The 13,234-nt window shown below is 38.0% G+C and overlaps 1 protein-coding gene across 24 annotated transcripts in view; it reads right to left on the bottom strand.

The window, feature by feature from the left end:
* The window catches only part of RCBTB2 (RCC1 and BTB domain containing protein 2), a 51,319-nt gene that overhangs the window by 34,168 nt on the left and 3,917 nt on the right, over positions 1 to 13,234 (bottom strand). For 10 of the 24 annotated variants that reach the window (XR_012511705.1, XR_012511704.1, XR_012511707.1 and 7 more), the window contains 3 exons: positions 5,946 to 6,044; positions 3,332 to 3,429; positions 2,947 to 3,011 (listed from right to left, as the gene is read on the bottom strand). Coding sequence is in view for 14 of the 24 variants with exons in the window: in XM_074378163.1 (XP_074234264.1) it covers positions 2,947 to 2,988 (42 nt within the window). In the remaining 10 variants the exon portion in view is untranslated. Of the gene's footprint in view, positions 1 to 2,946; positions 3,012 to 3,331; positions 3,430 to 4,136; positions 4,409 to 5,945; positions 6,045 to 6,734; positions 6,753 to 11,089; positions 11,212 to 12,585; positions 13,058 to 13,234 lie in introns of those variants that run through there. The other 14 variants (XM_074378176.1, XM_074378168.1, XM_074378169.1 and 11 more) reach the window with 14 other exon arrangements.

Here is a 13,234-nt window from a genome sequence, read left to right as displayed (position 1 = left end):
ACTCCTCCTTCCTCTGCCTTTTGATCCATTCAGGTTCTCAACAGACTGGATGATGCCCCCTACACTGGGGAGGGCAACCCATTTCCTGAGTGCTGTTCCCATCTGGAAACACCCTCACAGACACACCCAAAAACAATGTTTAACCTGGACACCAGGGGCCACACAAGTTGACACGTAAAATTAACTATTGCACAGCGTTAAGACACAGTGAAGACAGCCTTGTGAAGATGGAGCCAGAGACTGGCACGATCCAGACAGGTTCAGGAACACCAAGGAATGCTGGGAACCACCAGAAGCTGGAAGAGGGAGGGAAGGCTTCTTCCCTAGAGCCTTCAGAGAGCGTGGCCCTGCCGACACCTTGATTTCAGACTTCCAGGCTCCAGAACTGTCAGAGAATAAGTTTCTGTTGTTTTAAGCCACCCAGTTTGTGGTAGTTTGTTAGGGCAGAAACTAATATAGAGGGAAGCAGCTGGTCACCACTAACAGCATCAATCTCAGTGAGCGACAGAGCCCGAAGCAGGGCTCTTAGATGCCCAGAATCAGGTCACAAGTCCAATCAGCTCCTTAACACTCATCTACAAATTATGAGTTCTCAATTTTCCTCCTGGCCCACCTCTACAAAACCTACAGTACCCAGGCCATGACTCTACTGACCACTGGGATTCCAGGGGGGAGGTCTGTAATGTCACCTGCAGTCATACACTGGGCAAAGGATGCTACTCGTTGAGAGAATGTTGGGTCTGACGGTGTCCGTGGACATTTACTGAGTGTCAGATACTAAGATATAAAAATGAGACATAATTATTCCCTTCATGGAGCTCACAATTTAATAGAAAGCAAATAATTACAATATAACCTAAGTACAATGGAGGTGTGTATTCACTGCTTTTTATATCTGTCAGAAGGCTGGCTACTGGAGGTTAGTTATCAAAAATTCGTTTCTCTAAATCTGTGGGGAAACTATTTCATAAGGAACTAATGACTTAATTTATGAAATGCACATGTTTACACTTTTTTCAAGTAAATATTTAATATGAGTCTCAAGGAATTGAGCATCTTTGTTCACAGAAGAAAAATACATTCTTCTCTCTGGCATCATCATGAGCGTATATAGCTACAGACGCTGCATATACTGGATACATGTGCACATATACAGGATACACGCATACCTTGTACATACACGCTGTACGTTATAAGAGTGTGTATACAGTACAAGGATCCATACACAGCACCCTGTAGGGCCTCAATCATGCCGCAGCCACCCCACATGACAGCAGGCATCTCTGCAGAAGGCACCAGCTACCTCTGGGCCCAACTGTTAAGTAAGGGACTGGATGAGCAGAGGCCGAGAGTGGGCAATAGAAAGACCTGCATGGGAAAAAAGCACTCCCAGGGAATGAGAGCTTGGCAATGCATATCATCAAGATCACGTCCCTAGAATGTGCAATCTGAGCTTGGCCCAGGCAACCCTCCTCCCTGCACACATCACCACCACAGGCGAGCAGTAACTCCAGGCCAGCTTTCCTTTACGCTGCCTTGCTCATATCCAGTCTACCTCCCTCATCTTCCGCTAGCATCTGTTTGGGAAATGCAAAGCAGTGAAATTTTAATACTACCTCAAGGAAAACATAATTAAGGAAATACATCTCCATAAAGTTAGAGACCATTTTATTATTCCTGAGTGTGTGCTCCCTGTTGAACTCTGCTTCTCCAGCTATATGAAGAACCAACTGGATTATAATACTTCAGTTAACTACAATTATTTGGTTGTCACAATTCAATTTAAAATACAGCAATTGGTGAGGGAGGGTAGAGCTCAGTGGTAGAGCTATATGCCTAGCATGCACGAGGTCTGGGTTCAATCCCCAGCACCTCTATCAAAAATACATAAATAAAAAAACAAACATACCTTAATTACCTCTCCCCCCTCCCAAAAAAAAATAAAATTTAAAAAATACAATAATTGGAATAGAATTATAGAATTAAAATTACATGTTAGGCATGCCTACCAAAAAATAAATTCTTAAAAAACACCCACCAGCACCTCACCCTCTGAGGATTTCCTGGCAGCATAACACCACGTAATACAGTAATTTCATTGCTAATTCTGTGAGTCTGTTCTTTTATTTTACAAATCTGTTCCCAGAAAAAAGTCATGAATTTTATGAACATTCTGTAAGACTTTCAGGTTCTACAGATTGCTTTTGGAAGCTACTTTGGACTTTCCTACAAGGGATCAGAAACAAGCACTTCAAGTCAGCACATGGTAGTCCTATGGTTCTGTGTCAGAAGCCTTGCTGTCTTTGTGCCCTATATTGGCTTTGTATAATTATTCACATCTTTTACTGCATTTTGATATTTTATTTTTTTAAAAACTAGAAAACAGAAAAATGAAAGTTAACAGTGGAAGTTAATATTAAGCTGTTAACAGTGAAAACCAGGTATTTTGCAAATTTAATAAAATTAACACAAGGTGGAAATCAATGTGCACGCTGAAAGATGTGAAACTTGTAACATCAAATGGCTGCTGACTGGACTTAAGCAGGTTGACTGCAATGTTCAGATGTGATGGAAATGAAATAACTTAAAGAATATCAATGATGCATTAAGAACACATCATCTAAGATTAGATATTTATAATTTTTTTTTTAATCTCTGGGAATGGAGCAAATACTATTAAACTCAGACCCTTTTGCAGGACAGCGTTATCTGTGAAAGCAGGGCTGGCCTGTACTCCTCATCCAACTCAAACATCACCGCCTCCAGGAGCCCTTTCTCTAGCCCTCAGACAATCCCCAAGTCCCCTGCTGGCCCCCCTCAGCATTCTAACCCCCAACAACAGCGATCTGCCAGCATCTCAGCCACTACACTGTGACCAGTAGATGTTTGACGAAGTATGTTTCATGCGACAGAAAATGCATGCTCCAAGGGCATGACTTTTCTAACCTTGCCACTTTCTCCATAGAAAAGGGGAAGTTCTTCTTCCATATGGACTCAGTCCTGTGCAGTCCCTGAGGAAAAAGTATGTGGTAAAATCAGGATCCCATATGTCGAAGGAAACCGGGCAGGTTAAAATTACTTCTAATTAACAGAAATAAGCTAAGCTCAAATATGGTGAAGGGAAGATAAAGGAATTGAGTTTTAGGCATAGGAGTTAACAGCTATAAAACCTAAAAGGTGTTTTAACTGCTATTCTCTTACAAGAATCCTCCCGCTGAGGTCTGGAAAACTAATCTCAGGATAAATGTAGATTCTTAAATCTATTCGGGAATAAGCAGAAAATTTTCATTTCAGAGTTGACTTCCTATTGATAAGAAAAAAAATTTTAGACCTTGGGCTAATTTCTCCCGGGATTGGAACGTCCCAAATCACTGTGAAGAGCAGACTTATCAATTCTTAGCTCCACAGAGGAGTATATGGTTTGCTAAGCTGGAGGAGAAAAAAAAAAAAAAAGAGTGAATGAAAAGGATGAAAGGATGAATGAAAAAATGTGGCTTTGTTATCTTAGACCTTAAAAAAAAATCTGAAACAACAGCCAGCAAGTATGTAGCTACACTGAATGTTCTTGCCTTAATTAACCATCTGCACCATGACTCCCTTCTAGCACGTGGAACAGCAGAAGCAGCCCTATCAGAAAATATGCAGAATGTCTGGACTGTGATTCAAAAGTTACACAGTTACCTATCTCATCACTAAAAATAAATATGAATACACATTCTCTCTCCCCCCAAAAGCAATTTAAAGAAATCATGCTTAATAATGTTGATATTTCTGATTAGGTTGGGTTCTACTTACTCAAATACAACTCATATTTCTAGTGCTAACATCAGAACATCTTATCTGACATTATCTACAAGCAGTTAGAGCCTCACAATAGATAAAAACAATAACCAAAATAAGGCTAAGTCTTCTAACATTGTTCCTTATCAATGTTTTCTATGCACTTGAGGATATTGGTAAAATTCTGTTTTCCTCAGCTGTAAAAAGGTCTCTCGGAATATAAGGAATAATAAATAATGTATTCAGAATAATTACTACTCAAATTATGGCAATTAATACAAATCATTTCTAATGTTTGGAAAAGATATGTTTGTTTTCAAAATGATCACTTAGACTTCTCGCACTTATAAACTTACAAAACTTGATTTGGTTGCCAATATGGAAAAGATAATTTCAGGTCACAGTTATTCCTATGTGATCCATCTTCTCTATTAATCTGCAAGCTCTTTAAGAGGGGGCCATGACTCACGGCTATAACCATCACAGCACATGAGGAGAACACAAGATATTTGTTGAAAGCATCCTTGAATACAGCTTTTTGCAGATTGGAGGCAGTCGATATTGGGGATTCTTCTCTTTTTGCCTCATCCTAACTCTAAAGAACTTTTCCATATCTGTCCCAAGTTTACTGGAATAAAAAAATTAAAGGAGAGGAGAGGGAAGACGAGGAGAGGGAAGATGAGAAAGAAGAGAAAGGAGAAGAGCAGAGGGAGGAAATTCAAAGGCAAAAAAGAAAACAAACAAGAGAAGGAAAAGGGAAATTAGAGAAGTCACTGGACTTTAGATACTTTGTTCCTGGTAGAAGGGAAGTCTTGCTAATATGTTAAGGTCACTGAACAGTAATCCTGAATTTTGTTTTATTTTTTTTTTTACCCCCTACCCATTCCTCTACCATTGTAGGTAACCAGTTTCACTGGTTTCTAGTTTATTCTTCCTGTTTCTTTTTGCAGAAATAAGCAGATATATGTATGTGTTTTTATTTCCCAATTCCTACTTACACAAAAAACAGTATACTTTATATACTCTTTTGCAAGCAGCTTTTTTTTTTTCCACATAACAATACACCCTGGAAACCACTCCACATCAGTTAATAGTTGTTTTTTTTTAAACACCTGCATATCCTGTTTCGTTTTGTTGTTTTCAACTTTAAATTTTATTTTTGCTAATGGAGGTACTGGGGGATTGAACCCAAGACGTCATACATGGTAAGCATGTGCTCTACTACTGAGCTATTCCTCCCCTCTCTCTGGTTTTTAAGGAGAAAAATAAATAGCTCTTCTCAGTGTCCTTGATCAATTTTAAGTACTGTAACTCTTTAAAAATTAGAATAGTGAAAAATAGGCCATTCTGTTTATTTGAGTAATCAGATTAAGAAATAGTTACGTGTATGACATACGAAAATTACCATATTCAAAGATATAACATCCAGTAAGATTCAATTAACACTAAATATGAGATTAACATAATTTCATTTTTGTTACTCAGAATGTCCTTGAAGATTTAAAAATGATTCACGATTAATCACTATTATCTAGTACTGTGAAAAAAAAGTCAAAATCTCTAGCATTGTGAAAAATGGTTGGCTTTTTTTTTTTTTTAACAATATTCCAATGTGATACAAATATAATAGAGAAAACTAGCTTCCTCAATTTATACTACTTGAGGAATATAGTTTGTGAAACATATGTGAGGATTATAGTTATCTCATCCTGTTATCTACATAATTTCACCAAGCTATTATTAATATCAATGTTATAGTAATACATCAACATATACTTCTTAAAAATCCACAGCATGCATATAGAATACCATATTCATGATAGGATAAACATTTATCCTAAATAACAGCAACAGTAATAACAGTTAAAGTCAGCAGTTACCCTGTGCCAGGCACCCAGTGCCTTATATTATCTCATTTAATCTTTATAATAGCAAAAAGAAATAGGTATGATCATTGCCTCTGTTGAATGGACATACTTCAATACATTGACCAACAGTCACCAGCCAGTCAGTCAGTCAGAGCCAGGATAAATTCTAAAGCCAGAACTAATTCTGAAGACCCTCCCTTGTATTACAGGGATAATTTAAGTTTTCTTATATACATTGCAGCTAGGTTTGTTTTGTACCGACTGGTTGGGAACATTCCCTGCAAAAATGTTTGTTACCTGATTGTTTTAAATTTCTGGAACCCAATATTCAGTCATCTTTAATCCTGTTCCATCTAGATCCTTGAGAAGTTGTCTTCTAGGGTAAGGTTAATGTGACTGAAAATGTAAATACATAAATAAATTCTATTAGAGAAAAACAGAAAAGAATATATTATTTTGCAACTTTAACAAGTATTTATCTGAGAAAAATACAGTTAAAAATTGTGTCAGTTCCATTTATTAGTAAAAAGTCAGCAGTGGAGGTGCTCAGTTACAAAAAGAATAAATATTATAAAATATAACTTTCAGATATATTTTATAAGTTTTAGGAGAGGCTTTCAACAATGTGGACACTGAAATTTATGAAAAAACACTAAGGAAAGTTTAATCTACAGTATTTCAACATAAAAAAATGCAAGGGAAATAATTTAGAATGGAAAAAAAGCAAAATTTTCAAACTTTTGGAAGAAAGTATAGAAAATATCTTTATGACTTCAGGATAGGGAAAGATTTCTTAAGTGAGACACAAAAGCATAAACCACAAAGAAAAGACTGGGAAATTTTACTACAGTAAAGCTTAAAACTTCGGCATAATAAAAGACAAAACTGAACAAAGGGAAAAAACAAGCCACAGAATGGGAGAGGATATTTTCAACATGTATCACTGGTAGCTGGCAAAGAATTAGTATTCACAGCATATAAAGAACACCTAAAAATCAAAGAAAAAGACAAGCAATCCAATTTTGAAATAGACAGAGGATACAGGCAATTCACAAAAGTCACAAAGGAAGACGTTAATAAACATACTCATGGAATTCATCATGGAAACGCAATCACAGTGAGACAGATCCCACCCATCAGATCTGCAAGATCAAAGGGGACAATACACAGTGTTTGTGAGGATGCAGATCACCTTCATATTGCTGGAAGGAAGGAATGTAAACTGGTAGTTTTGAGAGCAACTGAACAATCTTTAGGCCAGAGCAGTGTCTTTCAATCTTTTTTGATATATACATGCAGCTGAAACAAAAGTTTCACAGAATAATTCTTATTACTTGAGATACTTAGGGATACCATCTTTCCTATTTTTCACATTTTACATTATTCTGTTCTACACTAGCCTATTTTATCTTCTTCTATTTCACTATTTTTTTACTGCTGGTTTCAGCCCACTAAAATAATTTCAAGATCACTAATAAGTCATGTCTTGTAGTCTGGAAAACACTGGCCTAGATGAACTCTAGAGCACATACATAATTGTTTGCAACAGCAAAAAAAAAAAAAAAAAAAAAAAAAAAATCTAGGAATAGGAGATAGAATTGATCAACAGGCTCCATCAACAGAATTTATAAACTGTGGCATGTGCATACCCCCCAGCAATGAAAATAACTTATGTAGAATCAACACAGACAAATCTCCAAAACCAATTTTGATCAAAAATCACTAAGTCACAGAATGATATGTATGATACACTACTTGATAATTTTTTAAAATATGCAGAAAACAATACAATTTTCATGTGTAATGGATACTGACATACACATGGCTAGACCCTGATGGTAATTTTTTCATAAAAAGTTTTGATGGAGGTAATGACTAAGACAAAATCTGCTATGTAATCCTATCAATGAATTGGTATGACTTGGCTTTTCCATCTGACAAGACAGTTTTCAAGATTTTAAGCTTAAGGTAAATTCATCGCCTAATATGGGAGGATAAGGTTACCCAATGTTAAGGAAAACAAAACTGCTGAATCAGAATACCACCATTCTAATACTGTCTTTACCTCGCACACAGGAATACTTTATGCGCATATAGATATAGTGTCTTAAATGCCAAGGGAGAAAAACTCGAAATAGAAAGAAGTGTGTTAGAATGACAAAAATGTGTTTTCTATTTCTGGTCTTAACCCGCTTATAAATGTCCCCTTTTTCTGCACAGGAGGACAACGCGTCTTGCAGAGCCAGGGCAGAGGAGAGCATCTGTATTGGGAAGATCTTCACAGTGATAGCATCATGGCAGACGATCGTTCCATATGATACTATATGCTACTTCATTGCTTCTCATTTCATGTGTTTTGGGATATATGACTTGGCTCATCTGTATGGTTAATCGCTCATTTAAAAGTGCAGTGGGCTTTACAAAATAGTTTCTTACGCATTTCCTCATTTTGTTTAAATGTAATAAAAATAAAGAATCTTACTATACTGATATTTGCCTTGTAATACAAAAAGAAAATAGAGGAGAATAAGTACCTTCTCCAGCCAGAAGCTCCTGCCACTGATCTCTGCCTTTAGAAGGTCCAAACTGGACACTCAAGAGCCAATGTTTCAGGTTTTTGCAAGAGGAGTTTTCAAAACCAAATTTATATCAACTAAGGTAATCCTTTTCATGACACTTCTTAGTCTGGCTGTTTTCCTAAACTTATATAGCTCAATAATTTATTTCCAAATTATCTATTTTAGTCTGGCTGTTTTCCTAAACTTATATAGCTCAATAATTTATTTCCAAATTATCTATGATTGGGACAGATAACTCTCTTATATGTTGTATTTTGAGAATTTTCCCTAAACTTTAATAACTACACAGTTGAAGATTAATGGACAAGAAGGCAGTCTGTAACTGAACATGATAAACATATCCATTTCTAATCCTCTAGAAGAACAGGGTAAATAATTCATTTCCCGGCACACAGCATATAAGGGGCAGTCTCTACATGTTATTGTTGGTAATCAGTATTAATCAGTGTGTCTGCTAATAGGACAATGTGTCATATTACTTGATAATGCCTCTGACCTAAATGAGTTAGGACATTCATTTGCCTAATTCATTCAACAAACACTGATTTAGTGCCTGCAGGAGGCACTAAACTGAAAGCAAATATGTAGAATAAAAAATAATAATAATAATGGGGAACAAAAGGATATCCATCTCATAGATGCTTGTGTCAGCATTACCCCAACCCAGTGTTATTCATGGGCCTTAAGAGCTAATAAGCTAGACACACTGTATCTGAGGGAACATATCTGCCATGTAAATTGGTATTTTGTAATTAATTGGAAGTTTCTAAATGCTGGTATCTGTCCTCTAGAAGTGATCCCAGAAGAAAAAGTGGGGAGGGAGGGAAGGAATTTTTGCAGAGAAAAGCCCAGTGTCATGTATTTTTAAAACTCAACTTAGTAATATGAGGTCAACCCTAGAGCTATGCTTGTAAAACACAATATATATAAAAAGTTTTCTTGCAATACAGAACTCAATGCTTTTAACAAATTCTCCCATCTGGGCAACACAGTTGATGATGCTTTTATAATCAAAGAAACACGACATGAAGGAAAACTAATGTCTTTCAGGACACGGTTCACAGTATCAGTGTGCTAATGAGCGCCAGATGAAGTAAATGTCAATGGCATAATGATAGTCCCACCTATATGCTTAGTTGAGTCATTAAATGGTGTGTCATCCATAAGTTAGAAATATTAAGTATGTATAGATACAATAAAATAATTAAACATGATCCCAATTATCACCTGCAAAAAAGGATGATAGGTATAATTTACCTCCACTTGAATGAGATGTCACAAGTCAATGAAAAATAACAGTAAGATATCCACACAGCTGCTAACTCAAGTGGGACAATTATAAACAAGATGGCAAAACTAAAAGCACAACTAAAACTAAAGCACAACCTCAAAGGAAGCGGTACTGCCACATGTTTATGATAAAACAGCAAACTGACTTAAGCAACACAGAAATATTTTAATTACTCCATTGTAAAAAGGTTTCCAAATTTCACTAAGAGTGATGAAGCAGGTCTTCAGTCCAAAGCAAAACTGTATTTAGTTTGAAGAGATTACTGGACTCAACATTGGTCTTCTCATCTAAGCAAAGTGTCACTTTCAAATATAAAAAATAATCAACATAAACTATATAAATATTTTAAGTTGTTATGCTAGCTAAAATGAACCAGTACTTGAGACACTTGTATGTCCATTTGAAATTTAGATCCTTATAGATCTAATACATTTTTTTAAAGCCCCTACCATGCCTAATAAAGAGACTCCGAATTGTTAAAGATCTTGGCCCCACAACACAAATATTCCTTTGACATGGTAGCCCCTCTTGCCCTTGGCTCATCTCCATTTGCAATTCATAATGTTCAGTCAAATGCATTCAGCCTGATACAGAACATATTATAATGTGGTCACAATTCATGATTTACTCACATACTATCACCCATTGGTATTTGTCAGCTCAAAATGTCTTCCATGGGGAGAGGTATATACTAGATATGAGCTCAGGTTAGATTAATAAGGCAGAAGACATATAGAAGACACACACTCCATTGTCAGATTAATGCTGAAAAAAACTATTATGCCTTAAATTTCCTGGAGACTTTCACACTGTTAAGATGGAATCACTGTGTGAATTAGACACATGTTGCTTCTGGATAACGAAAACGAGGACCGTATCAGCCTTCCAGTGGGGGCATACTATGAATACCCCTTTCGGAGAGGCAAGCTCTCTGCTCCTTTGAAGTAAATATCCCCATGTAGGCCTCCATTTTCAGCTTTGAACATTTAGTCCTTAACGCCACCCTGCAACTCCGATAATTCCACTCCTGATCTTAAATCTGTCTTTCCTGGTCAATTTTGATTTATAGCAAGTCAACTCCAGTAAACTTTCAGAGTAGCAGTAACTTAGAGGCATTTTAATTCCACTTTATCCAAGTGAAAATCTAAATTAAGTATGACAGTCTTAAAGTCATAAGCAAATGCCACGGGTATCTTCCACTTACAGCTCCAGATTAACAGCTCTTGATGTCTAAACAGTGTTTGTAACCAACTTTGTAATCCACGTAAGTAAAAGACCTAAAAGGAAAAACACTTTACTTTCTAAAACTTTTCCTCTTTTAGCCTCTTTCTCTAAATATCCCTTAATTCTGGACCACAATTTGGTTAGGCTTGTCTGGTTCATTCAGAAATCTCCAAAAGCAGTAAGTTAATACCTTAAAGCATGACATCATACCAGGTGAATAGTCAACACAGTTTCAAATAAAGAAAAGCAACCACCACTCTTAAAAAACAACTGCACTAGTCACCCACAGCCAGACAGACATTAAGAAGCAATTGCAAAGTGAAAATACTTTGTTTTTCTCAACACACCTCTAATATTGGTTTGGCTAGTCTCTTCCATTCAAGAGCCCAGTCTCTTCATTTGATGTGCTGCATTAAACTGTAATGTTCTGAATAACGTGAACTCTACTTGAAGAAAAAATTTTTTTCAGCTATATATAATAAAAGACAGTTACATTTGTCACCATGGTCATAGTGTGGGGCCCCATGAAAGACATAGCAAAGAATGGCAAAACAAACAAACAAACCCAAAAAACAAAAACAAAAATTTCTCCTAGAAAGATTATTTAATTCTAAAAACCAGTTCTCCATCATGAACATCACCTTCAGTTTATCCTTCAGACCCACCATAATCATGCTGTTTAAAATTGCAACCCATCCCTGTACTCTGGTCCCCTTTCTCTGCTCTTTTGTCATTTATTTCATAGCACTTAGTTTTCTAACACAACAAATAATTAGATGTGTTTATTGTTAACCATTCTTTGCTAGGATGTAAGCTCCAAAGGGATGAATTCTGTCTATTTTGTTCACTGAGGTACTCTAAACACCTAGACACGACTTCACACAAAGTAGTCACTCAATAAATGTTGAATGAATCAAGCAAGCAAGCAAACAATCCACAGTGCATTTAGACTTCAGTACTAAATGTTTCTGGAGTCAAGTTAAATTCCAATTTCACTTTTAACAGTTAACAGGTATCTACTGAGTTGCGATTATGGGGGAGGCAGATCACATAAATACATACCAGACACCAAAAAAGGCTACAAAGCCAAACTGAGCAAGACAAGAGGTTGGACAGCAAGGGCACTGGCTGTTTTAGATGAGGCAGTCACCTCTGAAGTGATGGCAATTATTTTGAGACCTGAATAAAGTCAGGTGCCATGCAGATTCGGGTGGAGGGGAAAAGTGAGCTTTGAGCATGGAGAAAACACAAAATGCACAGGCCTGAGGGTGGAGGCCGGCTTGGGAAGCCCGGTAAGAGCAGTGAGGACTGAGTGGTAGGAGTGGGGTGTGCAAGAATGTATCATTCCAATTGTCTTTACCTACTAAATAACATGAATATATTGCCTAGTGCTCCGAGAAAGACAGATTACATTTCACCTAGAGTTCTCAGATTCTCTGATAGTAAGTGCTTCTTCTGTTCCATCCTCCAAATGTCTGTATCAGCACATCATACAAGATTACAAGTCACACAGTAACGACATTGTTAAAAACCATTCTGAGAGTAGACTTAACTAAGTACCACTAAGAGGGTGTAAAGCCAAGCAGGAACTTAGTACCAGATGGGTGCAAACCAGGAGGCTCAATAAACATTGAACAGTCACTTGGGGGGGGGGGGGGAGAGTGTCGTTCCAAAGCACTGTGAACTCTACCACTTTCATTCGGCACTGACAAAATTTAAGTCACCAAGCACGGTACCAGGAAGCTCTACGACATGCATTTTGTTACAGTCCTGAGCTCGAACAGTTCCGACATTTTATTTAATTTCCTAAAGAACAAAAGCAAAAAGTTCACTCTGAACTCGCCTTCCAACTCAGGCAGGAAGTTCTTTCTCGGCCAGGGAGGAGCACTTGGAGTTTTCAGCGTCTGAAAAATCTCTATTTCCGGGGCTGAGCAGAGCAATATCTTCTGGCTTAATTAAAATGTTTATGGCGATTTCTCCCAGTTCCTTCACAACAGTTCCGAAACAGCTTCGCCTAGTTGAGTCAAACTTTCTGCGCTATCCCTCAGTATCAGGACCAAAGGTCGAAGGCATAGTAATGAGTTTAACAAGCCGGTTCCGGGCCGAGACCTGGGGAACTAGATACATGAACACTTCGAGAGCGACAGAAACGACAAAAGCAGTCTGCGCAGGACAGAGTGGAAAGCAGAGACGAAACTCCCAGGCACGTGCCTCCACGGGCCCGGACGGAAGCAGCCGCGCGGGCCTGAGCCACGGACGCCTCCAGGAAAGCAACAGCCCTGGAACCACACCAACGTGACCCTCGCCGCGGCAGGCCTCCTCCGCCAGCCGAACTGCGCATGCGCAGCGTCGCCCGGCCGGCGTCCTGGGTCGGGGTACAACCCCGGAGCCGCGCGCCCAGCCCCCGCCAGCGGGCCTGCGCACGCGTACGTGCCATATCGGCCCTTGACCTGGGCGTGGGTGTTGCCCCAGAGCCCCGTGCCCAGGCCAGC

The sequence above is a fragment of the Camelus bactrianus genome, chromosome 14 (genome assembly GCF_048773025.1).
Source record: "Camelus bactrianus isolate YW-2024 breed Bactrian camel chromosome 14, ASM4877302v1, whole genome shotgun sequence".
NCBI lineage: Eukaryota > Metazoa > Chordata > Mammalia > Artiodactyla > Camelidae > Camelus > Camelus bactrianus.
The sequence above is the reverse complement of the archived record's forward strand: the minus strand, read 5'-3'. Positions and strand labels throughout refer to the sequence as shown.